The sequence below is a fragment of the Dryobates pubescens genome, chromosome 31, assembly GCF_014839835.1.
Source record: "Dryobates pubescens isolate bDryPub1 chromosome 31, bDryPub1.pri, whole genome shotgun sequence".
Classification (NCBI taxonomy): domain Eukaryota; kingdom Metazoa; phylum Chordata; class Aves; order Piciformes; family Picidae; genus Dryobates; species Dryobates pubescens.
In genome coordinates, this window is record NC_071642.1 from 11,261,151 (window position 1) to 11,286,607 (window position 25,457).

A 25,457-nucleotide genomic window follows, 5' to 3' on the forward strand; every position below is an offset into this window, starting at 1 on the left:
TCTGCTTTTTTTTTTTTCCTCTTCTTTTTCATAATCCTGTGGGCACAGCTTGCCATAAAGCCCTCAGCAATCTTCAATTAGTTGTATCCTTCTCCAGTTGCCCTGGTTTCTGAATCAGCTGAAAGGGTGCTGTCATTTTTCAGCAGTTGTGTGGAGCCCATGGCACTTGTGAAGCTGAAACATTCCACCTCCCACAGTCCAGGGCGCTGGGAGCTGGAAGGGACCTCTGAAGGTCGAGGCAGGGGACAGCAGCAGCCCAGGGTGGCTGGTTGGCTCTGCAGGGTGCAGGGACCAGCAGCAGGGCCGTCCACAGCCGCCCAGGGGCTGTTTGCCCAGCCAGCTGCATCCCAGCTGACAGCATCCCCGGACGGGAGAGCAGGGCAGGCACAGAGCTCTGTTTGGCGACCGTCGGTGACTTCCCACACTGCTCCTCCTGCTCTGCCAACAACGGCTTGCAGCTCTTCCTTAACTGAATGGTCTTTGCCCTCGCTTACGCCTTGTAGCAGCTGGGCTCCTGAGGTCAAAGGCTGACGAGCCTGGAAACGATCCTAAGTTTATCAGCAGCAGGATCAGCTGGGATGACGCCGGCCGGACCACTGCTGCGCTCCCAGCGGCTCGAGTTCCTGAGAAAACATCGGGGAATAACACCGGGCAAAGGAGGCTGCTTTGCACAGACCCCCACGGGGCTCCTCGTGCCCACACCGCCGGTAGCACGGGCAGGCCGGGCACCGGCAAAGCCCCAGGGCCGCAAACTCCCGGGCAAGCAATGGAGAAGGCGGAACAGCGGCGCCCCGTAGAGGCGCGGGCAGCACCCCGGCAGCTGGGCACTGTCCCCAGCCGCTAGACTCGACCGGTGACCCGCCTGCAAGGCTCCGGGCTGCGCTGCTCGCCGGGGCGCTCAGGGCAGCTGCACCCCGGCGCGGGGCGCCCCGGGAGCGGGACCCTGGGCACGGCCGCAGCCAATGGCAGGCGAGCTGTGCGGGCGCATGCGCAGAACGTGCGGCGCGGCTTCCCTCACGCCCCTGCGCCTGCGCGGTGCTGTTCCCCGTGGCGCGGCGCGTGCGCCAGACGCCACTTCCGCCCTCTCCGCAGCCCGGAGCCTTTACGGCGTTTTTGCGACAGCCGTAAGTGAGCGGCGGCGCCCGGCGCAGCGGAGCGGTGTGGGCGGCGGCGGCGCGATGAGGCCGCAGCAGGCGCCAGTGTCGGGAAAGGTGTTCATCCAGCGCGACTACAGCGGTGGGACGCGGTGTCAGTTCCAGAGCAAGTTTCCGGCTGAGCTGGAGAACAGGGTAAGGTGGGGCGGTCCCCCTCCGGGCAGCCCGGGACCGGTCCCTGCCGCCGCCTCGCCGCGGCCGCTGGGCCTGGGGGCTCGCTCTGTGCGTGGCAGTGGGGAAGAGCTGGACCCCGCGGACCATTGAGCGTGAGGGCCTGCGGGCAGCGACCGGCTGTCTCCTGGGTGGCGTTCCCGTGTGACTGGGCAGACTGGTGTGGCCTGGAGCCCTTTCTGTGTCTGGAGCAGGGGGCAAATCTCTTGCCCAAACCACGGCTCCTTACCGACAGCTGTCCGTTAAATGTAGAACCGTGCCCACCCTGGGAACAGTTTCCCCTCCGGCGCACCCCAAGGGTGCTAAGCTAAGGTCTCATCTCTGTCCGTTTGAGGCAGATAGGGCTCTGTAATCCTCTCTTTTGGTTGCAGCCCTATGAATAGTGTGAGGGGGGAATCATTTCGAAATTTAAAGGCATCTTCTCCTTTGGGATGTATTTTGCTTTGGTTCGATTTTTGTTTGCTCACAAGCATTGCTTGATGTCCAAGTGCCATTTTTGATCAGCTGTGGTAAGCAAATGCTTTCAGTTTGCAGTGAAAAGCCCCATGAAACAACAGTTAAAGTCATCTCTCGTTGATGTTTCTCAAATGCTGCTGTTTTGTGCTTTCATTAATCCTGAGGAAAACAGCTGCCTCCTGTAGCAGTGAACAGAATGTGTTCATTATGTCTGTGAGAATAAAGGCTGCCCTGTTGTGCTGCTGTGTAGGACCACTGTCCTCTCTCGTGGAGCCCAGCCAGCTCTGCTGAGCCTCTTCAGCAGCCTCACAAGTGCCATCTCAAGTACTTTTGTTTAATGCTGGCAGATGTAATATCTTCAGCTGATAGCACACCAAATGCTCTGTGCTAATGCCTTTTCTTTTACTCATTGCAATTCCCTTCCTGTTTCTTTGTTTTGATTTGTATTGTTTTGATGGGAGCTTGTCTGACCAGCACTGCAGCAGCAGCAAGGTACTGCTGGTATGAAGAGTTAGCTCTGTCAAGCCACTGCCAAATGGTTCTTTTCAATCTAGCAGATCTCTTTCTGTGTGATCTGAGGCTTTTGTTTTTCCCCCCAGATGAATTGCACATTGCTTTAGTTATGTTGCTTCAACCATTTTCTGTTCACCTTGTGCTGGAATTGAGGCCTGGCGACGAACTGCAAGGGTGTGTGATTCAAAGTGTCCTTCAGACTTTGGCTCTAAACACAGTGGCTGCCAAGTGTGAAAGTGCAGACAAGCCCCAGCTGAAGGTAGATGTGTGAGGCTATTGGTCAGTTCTGAAAGGTGCAGGGTGTGACAGCTGAACTTGGCTTCTCTTGCAGATTGATAGGCAGCAGTTTGAAGAGACTGTCCGGACGCTCAACAACCTCTATGCAGAAGCTGAAAAGCTTGGGGGCCAATCCTACCTGGAAGGGTGTCTTGCCTGTCTGACTGCCTATACCATCTTCTTGTGCATGGAAACACATTATGAAAAGGTACCCTGCTTGTGTTTACCTCGTTGCTTGGAAGGCAGGAAGCCTCACAGGCTTCACCCAAAGCCTGGATCTGTAGATCCAGATCTGCAGACTGGACCTCACTGCAGAGGGGTTTCACACATACATCAGACTTGTCTGCAGTTAGTTGGAGGAACATAATGATTGCCTGTACTTCACAGGACCCATGGGAGTTCTCTCTCTAGTTGTATGCTAGGTCCTCCTAATGTTGCTGCATGTGATATTCCTGGGGCTCTGTCCCTAGTGCAGGGAGACCTGTTGCAAGAAATGGAACTTCTGTGCTGCTCTCTTAACAGGTTCTAAAGAAAATTGCCAAGTTCATTCAGGAACAGAACGAGAAGATCTATGCTCCTCAGGGCCTCCTTCTGACAGACCCCATTGAAAGAGGACTAAGAGTTGTATCCTTCTGAGGTTTCTTAGATTCTCTTGTGGTTTGTCCATCTGTGATGTGCTACCTCTTTATCTTAGTGGGGCACCCTCTGGTTGTGCTTGGTCTGTAACGTGGCAGGCCTGTTCCTGTCCCTCTGCTCAGGTTTTAGTAGGTTAAGATTTGTCACATCAAAAGACAATGAAGATGCAGTGTCTGGAATCCATCCTTTGACACTTCCTGGAAAAGGCAGCGTGTCTGAACAGTACTCACACCACTTCAGATGCCTCTCTGTTTCACTGACCTCTGAAAATGCAGTTGGTGTGATCAGGGAAGAGTCACCACCTTTAGAGGATAGGAGTTGATGATGTGAAAGCAAGAGATGGATGCTGTTTAGTTTGCAAGCCTCAGTTCAGGTTCTGGTGAAGATTTCCCCGCTGTAAGTGGATCCCAGCCTAGCTCTTGGCTCTGGGATGGCTTTTTTCAACTGATCTGGCCTGCAGTACATCATCTCCTAGCTGTGCTGCTGAATCTAGCCTTGAAACAGCAGCTGTGAAGCAAAAAGACCAAAGGCTCCAGTATCTTCATGGGGTTTTTCTGCCTTCTGATTGTCTTCATGGTGTTTTTGCAGTGTGTTTCCCTAACAGCTTTCCTGTGCAGATCGAAATTACCATTTATGAAGACAGAGGTATGACCAGCGGGAGATAAAACTGTGGACTCTCAGGTACCTGTTAACCTTAGACCACACCAGTCTCAACCTCTTTTGTGTGCTCTGAGGGCTAGATTCTCTCATACTGAAACAGAACATTGATCCCACCACTGTATCAAAGTGGTTCACACTGAAGTCTGTTCATGTAAGTCTCCTCTGCAGTCACTTTTCTAGGTAGAACTATCACAGAATGATCTGCAGTAAGCAGGAGCAACCTCAACTAGAGCAGGTTGCCCAGAGCCCTGTCCAGCCTCACCATGAATATCTCCAGGGCTGGGGCCTCAACCACCTCCCTGGGCAACCTGTTCCAGTGTTGCACTGCCCTCGTGGTGCAGAACTTGTTCCTAACATCCAATCTAAATCTGCTCTGTGCAGGTTTGAAGCCGTTGCCCCTGCTCCTGTCACTGCAGGCCTTTGCAAACAGTCTCTCTCCATCCTTCTTGTAGCCCCTTTCAGGTACTGGAAGGCTGCTATTAGGTCTCTCCAGAGCCTTGCCTTCTCCAGGCTGAACAACCCCCACTCCTATTGCCTGTCTTCATACTGGAAGTGTTCCAACCCCCTGATCATTTTCGTGGCCCTCCTCTGGACCAGTCAATACTTGGCATGATGCCACTGAATGTTCACCCAGGTCAGGGAATAGCAGCGTTCCCTGTAGGGAAAGCCAGGTCCTGATGGTGTAAATGTGCATGAACTTAGCCCTGTGAAGCTTTCTGCAGGGCTTTGCACTTAGCCCTGTGAAGCTTTCTGCAGGGCTTTGCTGGGTTTGTTTCTAATCATGTGAAACTTCTTTTCTAGCAGACAGCTCACCAGTGGACTTGCTGTATCAAAGTTCCCCTACCTCCTACTTTAGAGCATCATTCCTCTCTCTGCTGCCAGATCCACAGTGCCATCTACAACAAGGACTAATTCCTAAAATTGCTCCCCATGGGGTGACCTAGCTGGCCAGCATCCATTTTGTGGCAAACTCCTAAGCAGTGAGAACACTTCTTAGGTTTTGAGTTTTTTCCAGGAAGAGCAGAAGCGCTGAAGCTGCGTGACAGAAACGGAGCGCCTCGCCCAGCTGAAGTCTAGGTTTAGTCACAGCAGTGCAGTGCTGTTCCTGCCCAGATCTTAAACACCTCTCTCCAGCCTTGGGGCTTTGGAAGGCTGCGAGTCAGAGTTGGGAGTTTTCCAGGAATGAGACCTTCCCTCTAGGTCAGTGCTGGAGTGAGGGGATGCAGTGCCCCTGCCTTGTGAGAGGGGCTCCAGGCAAGGAGCAGATTCTGTGTGAAATTGAGAAGGCAAAGTGCTCCTTCTTTTAGTGTTGTGGTTGTTCCTGGAAGAGGCAGGAAGAGCTGGACTTGAATACCGGTGTGTTTTTCCTACTACTGTGTCTGTGCTGTTGTTGCATCTGTCAGTGCTCACCAGGAGAGGGGAGTCTGCTCATTCATAAACCAGAACAAGAGTACAATAAAATGGATGCTGAACCCATAAACATAGCAATCCCTGTCCTACTCTGATTAATATGTGAAGTGTAAAACTGTTTCTTTATGGATTTGTTATATATAATTTATAGGGAAAAAGAAAACCAAACCACATTGATGAGACAAACTGTTGGGTGTTGTGTAAGATGGTTTCTGAATTCTCTCTGCTGGCACACTGTTGAAGAGTAGAACTGTGCATTAATTTCTATCCCCCCCCCATGCATCAACATTCCTCAGCAACACCTGCAAAAGTAAAGTTCCTACAAACCACACTGGCTTAATATTTTCCTCTTGTATCCTTTTCCCTCCTCAAAGCAAGGATGTCCTGGGCTGGCTCAGGTTTTGAGCATCACTGTCCAGTCGTGGAAGGAAGTTGAGAGTGAAGAGTGGCACAGAAGGCTGCTGTTCTGGCTGCTGTTCTGGCTGCTGGGGGTGCTGCAGGTGCTGCAGGTGCTGATCCTGCAGCTCGGATTCCAGGCTTCTGACTCAGCCAACAGATGCTTCCTTTTTTTGTTCTTCTTTTCTGGGAGACTTTAATTGTATAAAACTTGTCTTGGTTTTTGTTTGATTCTTGGGGGTTTTGTTGTAGTTTTGTTTTTCCTAAGCTGTAACAGTGTTTCCCTTCCCACTCTGTTGCAATATTGCCACAAGTACTAACGGACCAGTAAATCTTTTCCTAAACCCTTGTCTGTGTTGGATTTGCCAGCCCTGCCTTGCACAGCTGGATTGATTCCCCAGCCCTGCCATGCACAGCTGGATCAATTCCCCAGCCCTGCCATGGACAGCTGGATGGATTCCCTAGCTGTGCCCATGCACAGCTGTATTGATTCACCAGCCCTGCCATGCACAGCTGGATGCATTCCCTAGCCCTGCCATGCACAGCTGGATCAATTCACCAGCCCTGCCATGCACAGCTGGATGCATTCCCTAGCCCTGCCATGCACAGCTGGATGCATTCCCTAGCCCTGCCATGCACAGCTGGAGGGATTCCCTAACCCTGCCCATAAACAGCTGGAGGGATTCCCTAGCCCTGCTATGCACAGCTGTATTGATTCGCCAGCCCTGCCATGCACAGATGGATGCATTCCCTACACCTGCCTTGCACAGCTGGATCAATTCCCCAGCCCTGCCATGCACAGCTGGATGGATTCCCTAGCCCTGCCCATGCACAGCTGTATTGATTCACCAGCCCTGCCATGCACAGCTGGATGCATTCCCTAGCCCTGCCCATGCACAGCTGTATTGATTCACCAGCCCTGCCATGCACAGCTGGATGCATTCCCTAGCCCTGCCATGCACAGCTGGATGCATTCCCTAGCCCTGCCCATACACAGCTGGATGCATTCCCTAGCCCTGCCCATACACAGCTGAAGGGATTCCCTAGCCCTGCCCATAAACAGCTGGATGGAGTCCCTAGCCCTGCCGTGCACAGCTGGATGGATTCGCCAGCCCTGCCATGCACAGCTGGACGGAGTCCCTAGCCCTGCCATGGACAGCTGGATGGATTCGCCAGCCCCGCCATACACAGCTGGACGGAGTCCCTAGCCCTGCCATGCACAGCTGGATGGATTCCCTAGCCCTGCCATGCACAGCTGGATGGATTCGCCAGCCCTGCCATGCACAGCTGGATGGAGTCCCTAGCCCTGCCATGCACAGCTGGATGGAGTCCCTAGCCCTGCCATGCACAGCTGTATTGATTCGCCAGCCCCGCCATACACAGCTGGACGGAGTCCCTAGCCCTGGCATGCACTGCTGGATGGATTCCCTAGCCCTGCCATGCACAGCTGGATGGATTCTCCAGCCCTGCCTGGCACCCAGCAGCGCTGCCGCTGGTGTTTTTAACTGCTGCCGCGGCAGGCTCTTGGCCGGGAACAGAGCTAAGCACCGTCCCAAGTCGGTTCCTGGAGCCGCACCCCGTTTATTCGCTTTAAAGTTTCGTTTTTCCGCGGCTCCTCACAGCTCCGCGCACACGGAGCCCGCCCGGGCCCCGCCGCCGCCATTTCCCAGGGCCGCGGCGCCGGGGCGGGGCGGGGCGCGGGCGGGGCTGCGGCGCGCGGGCGGGGCTGCGGCGCATGCGCGGCGGGGCGGAGCCGCCCGGCGCAGGCGCAGTGAGGCACCCGCGGCCGGTGGCGGGAGGCTGAGGCGGGATGGCAGCGGCGGGCGCCGAGGGGAGGGCGGAGGAGGATTCGGATGGGGGAAGCGAGGAGTTGGTGCTCACCCCGGCGGAGCTCATCCGCAGCCTGGAGCAGGTAGTGGGGCAGGGAAACGCGGCTGAGGGTCGGACGGGTGGGGAGATCTGAGGGGAGAGAGAGCTGGGCCTGGGCTTTCCAGGCGGGGTGAGGGGCGGCGGGGGCCAGGCTGCTAGGCTCGCTGGAGGAGGTGGGGAGGGCTGCTGCTGTCCTCTGTAGGGGCTGGGGAGTATAGCAGATATGTTCTTCATTTCTATTTATAGTGTGCTTCCTTTCAGGCCTGGCTGAATGAGAAGTTTGCTCCAGAGCTGCTGGAGAGCAAACCTGAGATCATTGAGTGTGTGGTGGAGCAGCTGGACCACATGGTAGGTGCTGCAGGGCTGAGGTGGTGGTGGTACAGGCAGGCCCCTGGAGGCAGCTGTGCTTGAGTCCCTCTAGGACTGCCAGGATTGTCTGTTTCTCAGTCCCTGAGCTCAGTCTCTTCTCAGTACCTTCCCTGAGCTTCTCTCAGAGAGGGAACAGGGAGACACAAGGAAGGAGCATCCTTGTGTCACCAAAAGCAGCTGCAAGCTGGTTTTGTTTTCCCTCTGTGCATACCCCCTCTTCATTTCTTCTTGTTTGACATTTCAGCTGGTTAGTTTCTCTTTCCCTCTACCTCTCAGGAGGCAAACCTGAAGCGAGCAAAGAGAGGAGACCTGAAGGTCAGCATCCACCGGATGGAGATCGAAAGGATCCGTTACGTGCTCAGCAGCTACTTGAGGTGTAGGCTCGTGAAGGTAATGCTTGCTGTGCTGCCCAGGGCATGAGGAAGGCTGACTTCAGGGGTGAGCTTTACCCATACAATGCCTCCTTGCTTCAACAAAACAGTTAAAGCTTGTGCTCTGTGTCCTCTAAAATATGACCCAAAGGCATTCACTCCTTGGGCATGCCTTTCGTTGGGAGGAAGGAGGATCATGCACAAATGGTTGTGCAGCTTGCAGACCCCAGCTGCAGCCCTGCCCGCAGGGGAAGCTTGGGGAGCGGGGATTGTATGCACAGAAGTGTGGGAGAGGTGTGTCATAGTCTTTGGGGTTTTGTTCCAATATCAGATAGAGAAGTTTTTCCCCCATGTCCTGGAGAAGGAGAAGTCTCGATCTGAAGGGGAGCCTTCCATTCTGTCACCAGAGGAGTTTGCCTTTGCTAAAGAGTGAGTATGTTTGGATGCATCTCCTTCCCTTCTCCTAGCTTACAGAACTCACCCAGGTGTTACTCTGAGCAGTTCTGGAGGCTGTTTGCCTTAGGCAAGTTTGCAGTACGAATCACAGCTTTCACAAGGAGGTTTCTTAATGGACAAGGAAAAGAGCTGCAATAAAATCACTCTAAGCTGTTACTGGGACAAGCCATCAGGCTCCTGTGGGACCAGGAGATACTGCTTGCTAGCATTTTGAGTCCATACTGGTCCCTCAAATCTGTACTGGATTAAACCAATAAATGCTTAATGGTTTGTTTCAGGTACATGGCAAACACAGAGACTTACCTGAAGAACGTGGCCCTAAAGCACATGCCACCCAACCTGCAGAAAGTGTCTCTCCTGAAATCAGGTGAGCACCCCCAGCCTGCAGGCTGAGCTACAGATCACAGCAGCAGGGGGTGGGGAAGGCCCTGGAGTAGCACCGAGTGTAAAGGGCCAGCTGGTCTCCAGCTGCTGTTGGAGGATGCTGCTGTTCTCATGTTCCCTTGGGGCAGTGCAGGCTCCCTCTGGTCAGAAGTGTTGTGTTCCCTTCACTGGCCTTGTGTTTGTGGTCCCTCATGCCCCCATGAGCTTGCTGACTCCTGCTCTGCACCTGTTGTCTGCAGTGCCCAAGCCCAACCTGGACTCCTTTGTGTTCCTCCGCGTGCTGGAGCCGCAGGAGAACATCCTGGTGGACCCAGACATGGATGAGCAGAGGTGGGTGGGCACTTCCCCATGTGCCACAAGATGAAAAGGGGGTGTCAGGGGTGGTGTGTGGCAGGGTGGGGAAGCAGCTAAGGTGATGTCTCTCGTGCCTGCAGGGAGTACACCATCGACCTAGAGCTGGGCTCCCAGCACCTCATCCGCTACAGGACCATTGCCCCACTGGTGGCCTCGGGAGCTGTGCAGCTCATCTGAGGGCAAGCAGTGAGTGTGGGCACCAGGCATGGTGATGGAGTGGGGCTGGTGGGTAGGGCTGGCAGGGGGGCCCAGTGTTGTGTCCCAGGCCCTCAAGCCCCTAACTGGAGCAGAGCCCTTGTCCTCTCCCTTGAGCTCCCAGGTGAGGGCAGCTGTGTCTCAGCATGGCTGTGCAGCAGCCCGTGGGAGTCCCCAGGGAGGGACCAGTGCAGGTCCTGCCTCCCAGATCCTGGACTGGTTGGACAGCAGACATGGGCAGAGCACATCTATCCCCCAGCCCTTGCAAATAGCAGGGTGCTCTCTAAACCCACAGCTGTGTGTTCATCCCTGCTCTAGCTGAGCACTGTTCTTTAAATTAGCCCCTTGGGTGTGCACTGGCTGGCCTGGTGGTGTGGCAACCAGCTGTGTAGACTCCACCTTCCCCCAGCAGCTTTGATCTCATCACAGGGGCTGTGCAACCTGGGATGTTGTGCAAGTGGCCAGCTGCTCAGAGGTGGCCTGGGGTGTGTGGGGGTTACTTTTGCACCATCTTTGCCACATGATCTATTGAGTAAAAACTACCACACTTACAGATACTTGCTGGCAGAGCAAATTCTGCCTCTTGCAGAAGGAGCAGGAGGGACAGTGTGAGGAACAGCCTGCTGTTTCTCTTGACACTCCCTTCTGCCTGGCAGGAGGTGACACAGGACATCTTGCAGTGTGACTGGCTTGGCATGTGTGGCTAATGAATCCAGTTAGGTAAAGAAGATTCCTTTAAGTACAGACGTTAAGAGGAGGCTTAGGAATCAGTAGCACATAGCCCTGGTACAGCCCCCCAGGAGGGCTGTGCATTGTGTCCTGCCCATGTCTGCATCCCAGGCAGCTCTGCAGAGGTGACTGAAGCTCCCAGCCAAAGTCATTGCTAATCTGCTGCTGCAGGAACGTGCTGCAGAAGAGCTGTTGGGGCAGTGTCTAGGTGGCTTGTCTGGAGGACTTTCTCCTTGGCCTTATTAAGTCTGAACAACTGTCCAGGCAGCAGGGATTCAGCTGACTGCTGCATCGCACATGGCTGCAGCACTGGAAGCCTAAGGGGCTCCTGTCCTCTTGCAGCAGCTGGACCTTACCTGGATGTCTTTCCAGAGTGCCTTCAGTACAGCTTCTCTCTGGAGGCTGGCAGCTAGCACCTTGGCAGCATCACCACAGGCCATGCAGGGTTTCTGGAGATGCTTGGCAGTCAGGCTCAGAGTGAGAGTCAGCTTTGCCATACCAGGAAATGCTGCTTCTGTCCTTCCATGCCTAAATACTGGGACTAGGAGCAGCCTCTCTGCTAACACTGCCTCTGTTCTGCCTGTGGTGGGGGAAGGGGAGGTGTTCACAGTTTTGCTAAGTGGTGCTTTGGGCTTGTACCCATCCACATCAATCTGTGCCTCTTGATGGGTGGGAATGAGCAGGGTGGGAATGAGCAGGGTGGGAATGAGCAGGGTGGGAATGAGCAGGGTGGGAATGAGCAGGGTGGGAATGAGCAGGGTGGGAATGAGCAGGGTGGGAATGAGCAGGGTGGGAGCAGCTTTGCCAGCTTCCATAGGCTCTGCTGTAAAGTTTGGTCTCAAATACATCCCCTGTTCTCTGCTCCCTCCAAGGTGGAGATAGCTTTGGTTTACTGAGTGATTAGCTCTAAGCCCAAAGCAGGTGCATGGTGAAAGAGGTCACAAGCAGGGCACTGGTCATGAGCTGTGATTTCCCAGCCTGAGCCGGATCTGCTCTCCTGGGCACAGGAGGAAGGTGGGGCAAGGCTTTCCTTGCTAGGAAGACTCTTTGGTGTCTGTGTGGTCTCTCCTGAGTCCCTGGGGTGAGGGAACAGGCAGTGTAAGCCCAAGAGGAGGTGATGAAAGGCTGCTTCTCAGGAAGCCAGTGCATCCAGCTCGTGGTCACCCACAGATGGCTGTCCTGCCCCTCCCCAGGCAGGAGTGTCTGGCCAGCAGTGACACCAGTGCTGTGTCCTTCTGGGGCATGGTGCTGCTCTGTCTGTCCTGCTCTTGTTCTGATGGTCTTGCTGGCTGAGGCTGGGGCTGAACCCCACCTTTGTGCCAGCCCCATGCTGGGTACAAGCTCACTCCTGGCCGTCCTGTCAGAGCTGCCTTGCCTTGCACTGGAGACATTGGGACAGAGTGGTGGTGGAAAGCGATGTGAAACCACTGATGGGTTGTGTCCTGAGCTGATGGAAATCTGTGCTGTCAGCAGGAGCCATCAGGGCTGCTTAAGGTAAATGGCTAGACAGCCCCGGGGAGATTAGCCGGCAGGGCAGGGCAGCGCTGGTCTGATCTGGGTGCCAGCCGTGCCTGTCAAGGAGTCACATGTGAGCTGAGCAGTGAAGGTGATGCTGAACGGAGGTGTCAGGGGCACCGCGGGGCGCCTTGCCTGCTCCGCCGGGAGTTTCCTCGGCTTTTCCGTGCTGCTCCTCCTGGCTCCGCCCGTTTCGCAGCCAGGCTCCGGAGGGCGCGGCCGCAGCCGGGAGCGTTACCGGTAGAGAGAGGAGGGTCCCGGTCCCCGGGGCTGGCTTGGTCCTTGTGGCCGTTTCCCGCGGGGGCTGCGGCAGGGGTGAAGGGGACCGGGGGCGGGGCGGCTCCGGGGCGTGTCCCAGGCACGGATTGGCTGCCGCCGCGGCCGCGGAGTGTCCCGGCCGGCGGCGCTCCCACGGTCCCCATTCCCCGCGGAGCGGGCGGGACACGATGAGCCGCGGCGAGTGAAGCAGGCGGGACGGCCGAGGGGAAGCCCGGTCCGGCGAGCGGGGTGCGCCACCTTGACCCCCTCTTCACCTCCAGGTGCACGGCGGCAGGCCGGTGCCCCTCCAGCCATGCCGGTGGACCTGGCCGTGCGGCTCTGCCTGAGCCACTCGCCCCCCATCTGCAAGCTGCTCAACTCCTACGAGGAGCTGCGGGGCGGCCGGGGGCGCAAACCCCTCCGGTCCTGCCTCAACCAGAAGCCGCAAGCGGAGCCCGAGCGGCGAGACAACAGCAAGGGCTGCAAGGGGCAGAAGAAGAAGAGAGTTGTGTTTGCTGACATGAAGGGGCTCTCGCTGACGGCCGTCCGCTTCTTCTCCAAGATCGAGGAGGACCTCTGTGACTTGCAGCACGCCCTGTCCGGCCTGGCCTCCCTGCGACCCGGGCCGCGGGACTCGCGCCCAGAAGCCTGCAGGTACGTGCTGGACTTCCCACAGCCCTCTGCAGACTACAAGACTTTCCGCAGCCGCCTGCAGAGCAACCTGGTGTGCCTGGAGAGCTGCCTGCTCCAGGACCGAGCCCTGTCCGGGACGGTGAAGGTCAGGAACATCGAGTACGAGAAGCGGGTGGCGGTTCGCATCAGCTCCGACGGCTGGAAGAGCTTCCGCGACGTCTGCTGCCAGTACATGCACAGCACCTACGGCTCGGCCGACACAGACATCTTCTCTTTCGAGCTGCTGCTGCCTAAGCCCTCCTGCTCCCACAGAGCCACCGAGTTCTGCATCTCCTTCCAGTGCGGACAGAAGATCCACTGGGACAACAACCAAGGGAGGAACTACAGGATCTGCCCCGTGGGCGTGACCCGCCCTCCCTCTCACGCTGTGAAGCGTGCCAATGGGGCCTGGGACCAGCTTGGCACCTCTCGGGCTGCTGCCCTGGTCCTGTCTCGCCTGCAGACCTGGCGGCAGTCTGAGGCCCAGGCTCCCTATTGGTAGGCAAGCAGCCTGTAGAAGAGGTGTAGGTCCCTTGCACACCCTGGCTGTGGTACAGGGGTTTTCGAGGAGGGGTCAGCTGCAGAAGATGCTGCTCAGAGCTTCTTTAGCTCCTCTGGTGGCTGCTGCTGTGCCAGCAGCTGCTCGCCTCTGCTGCAGCCTCCTCACTGCTGTTGCAAGGCGCAGGCTGGAAGCTGCCACAAGGTGTAACTCCTGCCTGTAGGTTCTCAAGGCGGTGCTATCACGATAGTAGGGGAGGGAGAGAGGAACGGTTGGGACCCGTGGACCGCGTCCATAGCCGTTGGCTGCACCGGGTGGGAGCTGCCGCGTGAGGCGCGGGTCCCCGGTGCTGGCCGCCCCGGTGCTGGCCAAGTGCCTTGTGTGAAGCTGCCGCGGCAGGGCCCTGCTCCCCAGGGGGATGCGGCAGGGGCGTGGCAGAGCCACCGGCGGTGTCGCTGCCCCTCCGGCGTCCCGAGGAGGGCTTACGGCGGGGGAAGGGGGCGCGCAGGCGCTGGGCGCAGCGGGGGCGCCTCCGACCGTTCGTGCTGTGACGGAGTGAATAAAGTGTCGGCACTCAGCGGCTGCTGTCTCTGCCTGCGCCGGGCGGGGCGGGCGCCCTCTGCCGGCGGCGTGGGGAAGCGAAGAGCCGCTGCGGGCGCGGCCCCGCGGCCGGCGTGATGACGTCAGGCCACGCAGCGCGGAGGGGGGGCGCGCACGGCACGTGGCGGGGGCGGAGCCGGGGCCCGGCGGAGGCGGCGGCGGCGGCGGCAGCGGCAGGTGAGTGCGTGACCGGCCCGGTTCGGCCCGGCCCGGCTCGGCCCCGCGCCCCCAGCTGCCGGCTGTCCCGGGCGCGCCTCGGGCTGCTGCGTGCGCGCGGCGGGGGCGCGGGGCAGTGCGCGCCCGCGGACCGTTACCCGGCGCCCGCCCCGGGGATCGCGGCCTCCTCGCCTGCGGCGGGGCGCGCCGCAGCGCCCTCCCGCGCCGGGTACGATTCGGCCCGGTCGGACTCCCTGCGCGGCTGCGCGGTGCCGCCGCCCCCGGTGCCGCCGCCCGGCCCTTCGGGGCACCCCCGCGCACTCCCCGGTACCGCGCCCCGCCGAGCATTCGCTCTCCGGCGCTTGCACAGCGGCCGAAAGTCGCCGGTCCGACCGGCGGCCCCGCCGTGACTCGCCGCGCCCCGCTCCCCCTGAATAAAGCTGAGCACAGCGCTCGCCGCTGCCGCCGCGCTCGGCCCCGTTGGCAGCGGTTTCCCCGCGACCGGAGGGCGCTGAGCCTGAATGCACAGCCCCGAGGCAGCCAGCGCGGGGTGCGATCGCCGCTCCTGCCCCTGGGCGGCCCGGCGGTCGGGCCCTGCCGGGCGTCCTGCCAGCCCGGGGGCGGCGGCAGCTGCGTCCTGGCCGAGCCGCAGCGGCCGTAGGCAGCAGGCAGCGCTGCTTGCGCTCGCCCGGGGCTCGGCTCTGGCGGCTGCTAGCCCTGAGTGCGGCGCGGTGCTTGTCCCCACGGGCCACCGGCGGGTGACACAGCGAAGGAATGCGGTGACCGGGCCCCTCTCCGGTGGCCGGTCTGACCAGTTTGCCACCACGAGGCCTGGCTTTGCTGGGTGACAGCTCTGACACAAGGCACAGTCACACGTGCGGCTCGGAGCAGCCTCTCCCAGGACGTGCTTTGTGCCGGCGGGCGCCTGCCTCTGAAGCACTGACGATGTTCTTGGCGTTAGCGGTGCGGCAGTGCCGAGCCGGCAGCGGGCACACGCCGTGCAGGGCGGCCAGAGGACCTTCCCAGGCTCTGTTCCTGTGTGCCGTGAGGTAGCTGCTGAACCCCATCCTCGGGTTGGCAGTCGGTGGCCAGGTGAAGGTGGCATCTGGAGGGAATTCTCCCCTGAGCAGACTCATCTCTTCCCAAGAGCCTTGTTTGACCTTGTGCTTGCCCTCGCCGTGGTGCCAGGTGCCTGACCTTTGCCTGGTCCCAGTGCCCCAGCACATGCCACCACCGTGGATCATCAGCACTCATTCTGCCCCGGGGCTGATTTCCTTCCTGACCTGCTTGTGACGCTGCCTGTGACTGGGGATGAGGTGTTGCACAGGAGCAGAGGAAGTGATGCCTGCCCAGGAATCTGGGTACCTGGCTGGCTCAGGGCTCTCGAATGCCTCTGGAGTGAGAGAGGTGGTCAGGTCTTTGTCATGAGGAAAGGTTCTCTGCCACTTCATTGGCTCCCTTCCGGTACTTTGGACCTGATTGCAGTCCTGTGCTCTAGGTGTGGTTCCACACCAGGCCATCTGAGGTGTGACTGATAGGAAAACACGGGACAAGTGGCAGCAGGGGGTGATTCCCAAGTCTGTGGCAGTGCCAGGCAGTAGCTGGAGCACCAGTGTGAGTCTGCTGTGTCTCAGGAGCTGCATTCCAGGCTCCGGAGCCCACTGTCCCTGACCTCTTGCCACCCTCTCTGGGCTGACGTCTCTCCGAGCTGCATGACTTGCCTGACTTGGGTTTCTCTTTGCTCCAGTAGTGCTGGTGACATGTGAGTGCCTCGCCTGCCAAGAAGCCTCCTCGCTGTTTGAAGAGCTCTGCTGGTGTCTGTACCCACCCCTCAGCATGAGTGGGTGCCAGGGGCATCCAGAATTAAACTGGCTGCAGGCGTCATGCCAGGAGCTGCGCTAGCGCCTGTGCCCTCCCGGAGACAGCAATAACAGCCCCTGCGAGGGCCGGCTCCCTCCATCTCCTCCAATGCAGGCTCAGGGATGGACTCCTCCTTGTCCCCGTGAAGAGACTCTGCATGCTCCCAGCAGCCAGGAGGGGATTCTGCTGCCAGCTTCTTCACAAGCTGCCCCACAGCAGGACTTGCTCAGCGGTGCCTTGGGAGGATCTCCGGTCACACACTCGTGTCCCAGCGGCGCCCACTGCCTGCCTATGGAGCAGCCGCTCTGTGTGTTCTGTCTTCTCTGAGCTGCTCAGCCCACGCCGTCCAAGCTCACCTGGGCTTCTGGCAGACTGCTTGTTTGTTGTCCCAGCTGCTCTCCCTGCTCCTGTTGCGTTCCCTCTCTCGCAGAGCCCCAGGAGGATGTGAACTTTGGCATGGGGTCTGCGAGCGGGCGGTGGACTCGGCGCGCCTGTGGGACTGCTGCTAAATAACAGGAGGGGTGGGGACGCTGTGGGCAGCCCTTCTGACTGGCTGCAGGGCACCAGCCTTGCCTGGGCCCTTCACCATGTTCCTCCTGCTCCCCTTTGACAGCCTGGTTGTTAATCTCTTGGGGATTTCCATAACTGTCCTCTTCACCCTGCTGCTGGTCTTCATCATCGTGCCGGCGATCTTTGGAGTCTCTTTCGGCATCCGCAAGGTTTACATGAAAACGCTGCTGAAGGTGTTCCAGGTGAGTCCTCTGTTCAGAAGCTGCTGTGCTGACAGGGCCCTTGTCAGGCCTGGTCGTGCTTGAGGAGAGGGGTTTGCCCCTCAGCAGAGGGTGGCAGGTGGCTGGGGTGGGTGATTGGTTTGCTGGTGCCAGTGGTCTCTTTGGGTCAGTTTCACAGAACCACAGAAAGGTTTGGGCTGGAAGGTCCCTTCCAACCCCCCTGCCATGGGCAGGGACACTTCTCACCAGCCCAGGTTGCTTAAGGCCTCATCCAGCCTGGCCTTGAACGCCTCCAGGGAGGGGGCATCCACAGCCTCCCTGGGCAGCCTGTGCCAGAGTCTCCCTTCCTGCACTGCCAAGAATGTCTTCCTCATCTCCAGTCTAAACCTCCCCTCTTCCAGTCTGCCAGACCTCTCTTTCTGGATGGTTTTTCCCTCTGATTAATCCAGTGAGACTTCAAGTGAAGGACTGGAATATTGCAAGTAGGAGCTGTGGGTGTGCTGGGAAGTGTGTGCTGGATGGGTTAATGTCCCAGGCCAGGCAGTGCAGTTACAGTTTGATGTGGAAAGAAGCCAAATGGGGTGTAGGGTGTGATGGGGAGGGACCAGGCTGCTCCTCCCCAGGACATGTTTGAGCAAAGCAAAAAAGCAGGGGATAAGGCAGGACTTTTTGTCCTGCAGGTCCCAAGTGGTCTGTGGCTAGAACCCAGAGCTCTCAACACTGTTGTGTCCCAGAGTGCCACCTGCTTATCTGCTGAGCCCAGCAGCCATGTCAGGGCCTGCAGCCTCCGAGGACAGCAGCAGCCTTTGCTGACCCTCTTGGCATAGGGAGGCCAAGTGGAATTTTCCAGCTTGGGGCCATGCTGTTCTCTTGCCTGCCTTTGGCAGAGTGATTCTGTGGACAGCCAACAGCTCTCCTTGAAGCAAGTCCCTGGTGAGAGCAGAAGTTTTGCAGCTCTTAGTAGGTAAATCCTACAGCACCAGAGAGAAGCAGAAGGGGTGCCCTGTGCTTGGTAGAGAGCTTTTAGGGTCTTAGATGTGGAGTTGGAGCTGCTAAAGGATTTCTGATGCAGTTGCTGCTGCTTGAGCAGGGCTGGTGCTCCCCAGGAGTATCTCTGTACTGTCTGACTTGGGAAAGCAGCCTTGGAGCTCTTCAAACTCCCTCCAAAAGCCTGAGGTGTGGTGAGGGAGGCCTGCCCAGTGCCTCACTTGAAGGAGTCTGGGTTTGCTGCCACCCCAGACAGGGTAAGGGCATGCTGGGCTTGCCAGGGATGCCTTCTCCCTAGGCTGCCCAGCTCCTGCTAGGTCAGAGCTCCTCTTCTGACCTATGGAATGGCAGCATCTAGACATCTTCTGCAGTCCTGCAGTTCCTTCTGCTGGCAGAGGAGGCTGTGGGGTGAGCTGAACACTTGTAATGCAGAAGAGTGTGAGGCTGAGAGGGTTACTTGGAGGGCAAGGAAGAATGGCCAGAAACCTAGGCTGCAGTTTCTGTGGTGCCCTTGAGAGCTATTTCTGTGGAGAACAGGTAGGCTGGGCATGGGATTTGGCAGCCAGCTGCCAGGGAGCTGTCTGAGGGTGCTGGCTGCTGCTGTTTTAGATGGATTGGTGAGCTGAGAAGCAGCAGCAGCTGTCAGCTGAGCTGGGGAGGGAAGGATCCCATCCCATCATAAGCCTGATGTTTTTAGCAGATACCTGGAATAACAGTCTCTGCTCTGAGCTTGGAAGAAATGAGGGCTGACAAACAGGACCAGTCCCATGGCTGGCTTCCTGTGCTGTGGACCCCCCCAGCAGGAGGCAGGGTCCACCCCAAAGCTGTGCACCCAAGGGCCTGGTGCAGCAGAGCCTGCAGAAAACCTGCACCACTGAGCACTCTGACACTGCCTGCTTCCTGCTGGGGCTGTGCTGTGCAGGGTGGCACACACCATGTGCACCCCATGGCTGTCCTGTGCCCACGCTGGTCACCTCCCCTCCCGTCCTCTTGCCCCCCTGCAGGCAGATCTCTGCTGCAGAAACCTCCCTCCTAGGCCAGCCTCTGCTTCCACCTCAGTTCAGTGGTGTTCATCACTCAGTCTTTCAGTTCTTGACAGAACCCTCCTGCTCTAGCTCCATCTTCTGCCCTTGACCACGGTCTTCCAGCTGTCAAGCTGGGCTGGGCTGAGGGGAGCTGCAGGCCTCCCCAGCCTCGTTTGCCTGTGTGTCTCTTGCAGTGGGCGACGCTGAGGATAGAGCGCGGTGCCAAGGAGAAGAACCACCCCTTGTACAAGCCCTATGCCAATGGTGAGGCCCTGCCCTGCATGGGTGCATGGGGAGTTCAAAACCCAGCCTGGCAGGTGTGGTGAAGGTGGTGCTCTCCAAGCAGCTGAGGCACACCGTGTGGATGGGCTGGAGGGAGCTGCGGAGAGCACCCAGGAAGTGCTTCGTCCGAGGGAGCTGGGAGGGCTGGAGAAAGGAGGGGACCCTGTGGAGGGAGGGAGGGAGGGTGAGTGAAGGCTCTGGCTGTTGGCTGTCACAGCAGGCTGAGCTCAGGGCTGCCGGCACGTTGCAGGCATCATTGCCAAGGAGCCAACGTCGCTGGAGGAGGAGATCAAGGAGCTGCGGCGCAGCGGCAGCAGCAGGGCCCTGGACACGCCGGAGTTTGAGCTCTCAGACATCTTCTACTTCTGCCGCAAAGGCATCGAGACCATCATGGACGATGAAGTGACCAAGAGGTTCTCAGCTGAGGAGCTGGAGTCCTGGAACCTGCTCAGCAGGACCAACTACAACTTCCAGTACATCAGCCTGCGCCTCACCGTGCTCTGGGGCCTGGGTGTGCTCATCCGCTACTGCTTCCTGCTGCCCCTCCGGTGAGCGCTGCTGCAGGAAGCCCCCTGCCCGGCTCTGCCGGCAGCCTCTGCCCGCTGCAGCTGCTCCCTGAGCCCCACAGGCCCTGCTCTGCCTGCTGCAGAGGGCCTGTGACCTGCTGCTGCTAGCTCCTAGCTTCCCTCTCTCTGCAGGATAGCCCTGGCCTTCACTGGCATCAGCTTGTTGGTGACTGGTACTACAGTGCTGGGGTATTTGCCAGCTGGAAGGTGAGTTCATCTTGGAGGGGACAGGGGATGGGCACCACCCTGTGCAGACCTGATAATGCTGAAGTCTTCCTGCAAGGCCTGTCTGTTCTGCCCACTGGAGACAGGGCAGGTGGTTCTGGCACCTGTAGCCCCTCAGGAGGAGACGCTGTGTCTTATGAAACAAAGGGCCTAGGTGTGGGCTCCAAGCCCATGCTTGGCTATGGGCTCTGAAAGGGAAGATAAGAGAAAAGGAAGAAGGACATGGAACTGTTGGAGTGGGTCCAGAAGAGGCCACAAAGATGATCAGAGGGCTGGAGAACCTCCTCTATGGGGCAGGCTGAGAGAGTTGGGGCTGTTCAGCCTGGAGAAGAGAAGGCTCCAGGGGAGACCTTAGAGCAGCTTTCCAGTACCCGAAGGGCTCCAGGAGAGCCAGGGCCAGAGTTTGGTTCTCCTGAGTTCAGAATCATTGGTCACAGGCTGACAACAAAAGCCAGGACGAGACATGTCTGCAGGAGAGGTGTGATGCCCTGGTTGGATCTGGTGGCCTGGGGCAGTGGGGCTGGGTGGCAGCACTGCTGGGGCACGATGGTTTGTGTGCTGGGCTGCAGGTGCAAGGAGTTCCTGAGCAAGCACGTGCACCTGATGTGCTACCGGATCTGCGTGCGAGCCCTCACCGCCATCATCACCTACCACCACCGGTAAGGAGGCTCTGCTGCACGTGGCCCTGCCACAGCTGCTTCCTGCTCTGCCCCTGGGCTCCTCTGTCCTCACTGCCACCTTTGTTTTGCATTTAGAGAGAACAGACCCCGCAATGGAGGCATCTGTGTGGCCAACCACACATCCCCCATCGATGTGATCATCCTGGCCAGCGATGGCTACTACGCCATGGTAAGGGCTGCACCCGGCCCTGCTGCCAGGGCCTGGCCACCTCTCTGGGGGGAGTGACAGGCATGTTGCCTGGGACAGGGAGTAGGCAGCAAGAGGCTTTTCAGCATGCAGAGCTGCATGTCCTTGCATGACATCCCAGGGCACTCTCAGGCGCTGTACCCTGCTGTGTGTGGCTTCCCAGCACCAGAACCTTGGAGCACCAGAGGTCTCTGGGCACTGCTTTGCCAGTAGATCTCTGAGCTTTGCTATCCATGGAAGAGCAAAGGACCTTCCAGCAGTGTGGAAGGCACTTGGGGCTTGCTACTTCTGTTCTCCCGAGCCTGAGCCTGGGACTTCTCCTCTCAGCCTTTCCAGGGCAGTGGTAGAAAGATGAACCTCACCTTGGCAGTGAAGCTGGGAGCTGCGTTGGCTTTGCTGTGTCCTCAGCTCTGTAACTTGTGTCTCTTGTGCTGCTCAGGTGGGCCAGATCCACGGGGGGCTGATGGGGGTGATTCAGAGAGCCATGGTCAAGGCCTGCCCCCACGTCTGGTTCGAGCGCTCCGAGGTCAAGGATCGGCATCTCGTCGCCAAGAGGTGTGGCAGCCGGTGGGCAGGGGGCTGCAGCCTGGGGAGGGGGTGCCCACTGCTCAGGGCTGAGGACACTGGGTGTTGGGAGACTGCCACTCTTGCTGGCACCCAGACAGTCCCTGCTGACTGCAGGACAAGGGCTGTGTGCTGTGTGGCTGGGCAGTGGCGGTCTCTGTGCCCTGACTGGTGCCACTCCTCTGTTTAGGCTCACAGAGCACGTCCAGGACAAGAGCAAGCTGCCCATTCTTATCTTTCCTGAAGGTGAGTTGTGGAGGAGGTGCCAGGCAGGCACACTGGGGCTCTGTTCCTTCCCTTCTTGTGCAACCAAGGGCCTTGAGACCCTTCCCTGAGGCAAAGGGGACACTGCCTGTTCAGTGCTGGCTGAGCCCAGGGTGTGTCAGTCAGGTCTGTGGTGTCCTGGTGACACATCCATGAGGAATTAGTTGGGGACCTGCTGAGCCACTTGGACACTCACAAGTCCATGGGACCGGATGGGATCCATCCTAGGGTGCTGAGAGAGCTGGCAGATGAGCTGCCAAGTGCTCTCCATCATTTTCCTCCAGTCCTGGCTCCCTGGAGAGGTCCCAGGTGACTGAAACTGGCCAAGGTGGTCCCCAGCCACAAGAAGGGTCGGATGGAGGAACCTGGAAACTCCAGGCCTGGCAGCCTGACCTCAGTGCCAGGGAAAGTGATGGAGCAGATTATCCTGGGGGCAATAACTGCACCTGAAGGATGGCCAAGGGCTCAGGTCCAGCCAACATGGGTTCAGGAAGGGCAGGTCCTGCCTGACCAACCTGATCTCCTTCTATGGTCAGGTGACTGCCTGGTGGATGTGGGGAGGCCTGTGGGTGTGGTCTGCCTGGACTTCAGCAAGGCCTTTGACACCGTCCCCCACAGCAAACTGCTGGCTAAGCTGTCAGCTCGTGGCTTGGACAGCAGCACTCTGAGCTGGGTTAGGAACTGGCTGGAGGCTGAGCCCAGAGAGTGGTGGTGAATGGTGCCACAGCCAGCTGGCAGCCAGGCACCAGTGGTGTGCCCCAGGGATCAGTGCTGGGCCCCATCCTCTTTAACATCTTCATTGATGATCTGGATGAGGGGTTGAGTCAGTCATCAGCAAGTTTGCAGGTGACACCAAGCTGGGAGCAGATGTTGGTCAGTTAGAGGGCAGAAAGGCTCTGCAGAGGGACCTCGACTGACTGGGCAGATGGGCAGAGGCCAACAGGATGGCATTCAACAAGGCCCAGTGCCAGGGGCTGCACTTTGGCCACGGCAACCCCAGGCAGAGCTACAGGCTGGGGGCAGAGTGGCTGAGAGCTCCCAAACAGAGAGGGACCTGGGGGTGCTGATTGACACCTGCCTAAACATGAGCCAGCAGTGTGCCCAGGGGGCCAAGAAGGCCAATGGCATCCTGGCCTGCATTAGGAATAGTGTGGCCAGCAGGAGCAGGGAGGTCATTGTGCCCTGTACTCAGCACTGGTTAGGCCACACCTTGAGTCCTGTGTCCAGTTCTGGGCCCCTCAGTTTAGGAAGGACATTGAGAGACTTGAAGGTGTCCAGAGAAGGGCAACAAGGCTGGGGAGAGGCCTTGAGCACAGCCCTGTGAGGAGAGGCTGAGGGAGCTGGGGTTGCTTAGCCTGGAGAAGAGGAGGCTCAGGGGAGACCTCATTGCCCTCTACAACTACCTGAAAGGTGGTTGTAGCCAGGTGAGGGTTGGTCTCTTCTCCCAGGCAACCAGCATCAGAACAAGGGGACACAGTCTCAAGCTGTGCCAGGGGAAGTTTAGGCTGGAGGTGAGGAGAAAGTTCTTCACTGAGAGAGTCATTCGTCATTGGGATGTGCTGCCCAGGGAGGTGGTGGAGTCGCCGTCCCTGGAGGTGTTCAAGAGAGGATTGGATGTGGCACTTGGTGCCATGGTCTAGTCATGAGGTCTGTGGTGCCAGGTTGAACTGGATGATCTTTGAGGCCTCTTCCAACCTTGGTGAGACTGTGACCCCCTGCACACGGCAGTGAGTGCCAGGGGTGGCTGCTGGGTGCCTGTGGCCCAGCCCTGAGGTGTACAGCTTGGACTTCTGAACCACCTTGCAAAGGGAAGTTGAGAAGATTGTCCTTGCTTCCTGCAGGTACCTGCATCAACAACACCTCTGTGATGATGTTCAAAAAGGGAAGCTTTGAGATTGGAGCCACAGTTTACCCTGTAGCTATCAAGGTATGACAGGGCAAACGTGGCCATGAGAGCTGGCAGCTCAGTCTTGGCACTGCTGGGCCAACAGCCTGCTCTGAGGGCATGGGGGAGCTGAGCCCACTGCATGCTCTGGGAGGCCTGGCCTGTAGCTGGGCTTGGGGTGGGACTTGGAGCCTCAGGGGAGGGTACAACCACTGCCAGGCCTCCAGGAGCTCTTCTGCCTCTGCAGTATGACCCACAGTTTGGAGATGCCTTCTGGAACAGCAGCAAGTACGGCATGGTAACCTACCTCCTGAGGATGATGACGAGCTGGGCCATTGTCTGCAGCGTCTGGTACTTGCCCCCAATGACCAGGCAGGTGAGTGAGGAGCACCTGGCTGCCCTGGCCCTCTGCCTGTGTGTCCCTGTGCTCCTGCTGAGCACTGTCATCTTGTCACAGCCTGAAGAGGACGCTGTCCAGTTTGCCAATCGAGTGAAGTCAGCCATTGCCAGGCAGGGAGGCCTTGTGGATCTGCTCTGGTGAGTCCAGGCAGGCTTTTCTCCTGCTGGTGCCAGGGTTCCTTGTTCCTGGGTCCTGCTGTGTGCTTGTGGGCAGCAGAGCTGAGCTCTGTCCTGTGCTGGGCAGAGCAGGCCTGTGCAGAAATGGAGTACACTTGGCCTGTGGCCTCTAAGGCTGCTCTTCTGTAGCAGGGACTGAAGCCTTTGCTTCTGCTGTGTGTGTTGGGCTCCAGGCCTTCGTTCTGTGATGCCAGCTTGCACTGGGATGCCCTGGCTCTGACTTAGGGCTGCTCAGCAGAATGGATTGAGCTTGGGCACCTCCTTCTTCAGGCACTGAGGACTTCAGAGCCTGGGAAGCAGAGGGCCTTGGGAGGCAGCCTGCTGTAGTGGTATCAGAGCAGCTGATCTTTCAGGCCTGCAGCTCCTCTGACAGTATGACTCTCTCCCCAGGGATGGAGGACTGAAGAGGGAGAAGGTGAAAGACACATTCAAGGAGGAGCAACAGAAACTCTACAGCAAAATGATTGTAGGCAACCATGAAGACCGGAGCCGCTCCTGAGCCCTCTGCCTCCAGCACTGGGCCTGGGCCTGGCCAGGGCCTTGTCCCCCACACAAGCCAGGGCTTGTCTGCAGCAGCTGTGAATCTTTGGACTTTGGCTGCTCCAGAGCTACTTGGACTTGCTCCTTCATCCTCTGGCTGTTCTTTCCCAGAGGCTCTGTTGCTGCCCAGAGCGTGCAGGCCCTGGGCAGCTCGTGGCAGAGGCCTTCTCGTTACTGTTACAGTGAAGCCCCTTGCAGGGGCAATATTAAATGAAACACTTCTGGTGTCAGATGCTTCCATGTGGTGTTTACAGGCCCAGGAGTGGGCTGTTGATGTCTCTGTGTGCCATGGCACAGGAACTGGTGAGCTGCACTCAAATTGGCTGCCTTGACAACCAGGGGAGGCTTCATCAGCCTGTGCCTCTCACGCCTGCAGCACCAGCCCTTTGGGAGCTGTGTGTGGTCTCAGGCCGTTTCCAGCTTTACTTGCAGAAGGAGAAACCTTTCCTTTTCATTTCACCACCCTCCTGCCATAGCCTGACTCAGACCATTGCTTCTCCAGCATCTGAGGAGCAGCCTCTTTGCTGGGGTTCCTCCAGCAGCTGGGATCATCCTTCCTGCAGGCCTCCTTCTGGCTCCTGCAACTGCAAGCTGCCAGGCAGTTGTCGCTGGTGTGGCAGGTGGAGCTCTTGTGGGATCCATTTGTGCTGTGTTGGGAGCCCAGGGTGGGAAGGAGAGCCAGAGACTCCATGGCTGGGGCAGGAGATCCTCTTTTAAATGTCTTCTGAGGCACATGGGTGGATCTGGTCCTGTTGTGCACCAGTAGGCACAGAGATACCTCAGGTTGTGGTGAGGAAACTGCAGTCCTGTGCTATAGCTGGTAGCCCTTTCCCTTTCAGTAAACCAGCTTGGGTTTGAGCATTCATCCCAGGTACTTCCCAGTTTTCCTTATGCTCCTGTGGCCTGTGGGACGGGGACTCATCACCTCCCTGGGCAGCCTGAGCCAGTGCCTGACCACCCTTGCAGGAAAGTCTGGGCTGGAGCCA

General features: G+C 58.3%; 4 protein-coding genes across 5 annotated transcripts; all 4 read left to right on the forward strand.

Moving 5' to 3' along the window:
* Positions 1–1,113: 1,113 nt before the first annotated feature.
* Positions 1,114–5,850, forward strand: GOLGA7 (golgin A7). Of its 2 annotated transcripts, none has more exons than XM_009901612.2 (5): positions 1,114–1,289; positions 2,626–2,778; positions 3,093–3,194; positions 3,824–3,887; positions 4,671–5,850. In XM_009901612.2, exons 1-4 carry the CDS (start codon positions 1,179–1,181, stop codon positions 3,869–3,871), a joined length of 414 nt encoding a protein of 137 aa, XP_009899914.2. In that variant the 5' UTR covers positions 1,114–1,178; the 3' UTR covers positions 3,872–3,887; positions 4,671–5,850. The 2 variants fall into 2 exon arrangements, with proteins under 2 accessions (XP_009899914.2, XP_009899913.2); XM_009901611.2 differs by having other exon boundaries at positions 1,115–1,289; positions 4,668–5,850.
* Positions 5,851–7,458: 1,608 nt separating this feature from the next.
* On the forward strand, positions 7,459–9,692 carry GINS4 (GINS complex subunit 4). The gene is made up of 7 exons (XM_054175138.1): positions 7,459–7,584; positions 7,803–7,889; positions 8,187–8,300; positions 8,613–8,710; positions 9,016–9,104; positions 9,361–9,451; positions 9,556–9,692. Exons 1-7 carry the CDS (start codon positions 7,483–7,485, stop codon positions 9,650–9,652), a joined length of 678 nt encoding a protein of 225 aa, XP_054031113.1. The 5' UTR covers positions 7,459–7,482; the 3' UTR covers positions 9,653–9,692.
* Positions 9,693–12,347: 2,655 nt separating this feature from the next.
* On the forward strand, positions 12,348–13,542 carry LOC104301266 (protein phosphatase 1 regulatory subunit 3C-B-like). The gene has a single exon (XM_009901634.2). It carries the CDS (start codon positions 12,486–12,488, stop codon positions 13,344–13,346), a length of 861 nt encoding a protein of 286 aa, XP_009899936.2. The 5' UTR covers positions 12,348–12,485; the 3' UTR covers positions 13,347–13,542.
* A 2,250-nt stretch (positions 13,543–15,792) lies between these two features.
* On the forward strand, positions 15,793–24,727 carry GPAT4 (glycerol-3-phosphate acyltransferase 4). The gene is made up of 12 exons (XM_009901609.2): positions 15,793–16,711; positions 18,897–18,966; positions 19,235–19,532; positions 19,683–19,757; positions 20,345–20,434; positions 20,531–20,624; positions 21,082–21,197; positions 21,397–21,452; positions 23,312–23,397; positions 23,603–23,731; positions 23,813–23,892; positions 24,322–24,727. The coding sequence occupies exons 1-12, from the start codon at positions 16,547–16,549 to the stop codon at positions 24,428–24,430; spliced, it is 1,368 nt and encodes a 455-aa protein (XP_009899911.1). The 5' UTR covers positions 15,793–16,546; the 3' UTR covers positions 24,431–24,727.
* Positions 24,728–25,457: the final 730 nt, after the last annotated feature.

What these genes read in the sequence shown, in the direction of transcription:
- LOC104301266 (XM_009901634.2), top strand. Translation starts at nt 12,486, where the DNA reads ATGCCGGTGGACCTGGCCGTGCGGCTCTGCCTGAGCCACTCGCCCCCC.
- GPAT4 (XM_009901609.2), top strand. Translation starts at nt 16,547, where the DNA reads ATGTTCCTCCTGCTCCCCTTTGACAGCCTGGTTGTTAATCTCTTGGGG. An exon ending in GTACAAGCCCTATGCCAATG is followed by an intron (nt 18,967 to 19,234) that starts GTGAGGCCCTGC and finishes GGCACGTTGCAG; the next exon opens with GCATCATTGCCAAGGAGCCA. An exon ending in TGCTTCCTGCTGCCCCTCCG is followed by an intron (nt 19,533 to 19,682) that starts GTGAGCGCTGCT and finishes CTCTCTCTGCAG; the next exon opens with GATAGCCCTGGCCTTCACTG.
- GINS4 (XM_054175138.1), top strand. Translation starts at nt 7,483, where the DNA reads ATGGCAGCGGCGGGCGCCGAGGGGAGGGCGGAGGAGGATTCGGATGGG. An exon ending in TGAGGTGTAGGCTCGTGAAG is followed by an intron (nt 8,301 to 8,612) that starts GTAATGCTTGCT and finishes TTCCAATATCAG; the next exon opens with ATAGAGAAGTTTTTCCCCCA. An exon ending in GAGTTTGCCTTTGCTAAAGA is followed by an intron (nt 8,711 to 9,015) that starts GTGAGTATGTTT and finishes GGTTTGTTTCAG; the next exon opens with GTACATGGCAAACACAGAGA.
- GOLGA7 (XM_009901612.2), top strand. Translation starts at nt 1,179, where the DNA reads ATGAGGCCGCAGCAGGCGCCAGTGTCGGGAAAGGTGTTCATCCAGCGC. An exon ending in TGGAAACACATTATGAAAAG is followed by an intron (nt 2,779 to 3,092) that starts GTACCCTGCTTG and finishes CTCTCTTAACAG; the next exon opens with GTTCTAAAGAAAATTGCCAA. An exon ending in TTGAAAGAGGACTAAGAGTT is followed by an intron (nt 3,195 to 3,823) that starts GTATCCTTCTGA and finishes TTTCCTGTGCAG; the next exon opens with ATCGAAATTACCATTTATGA.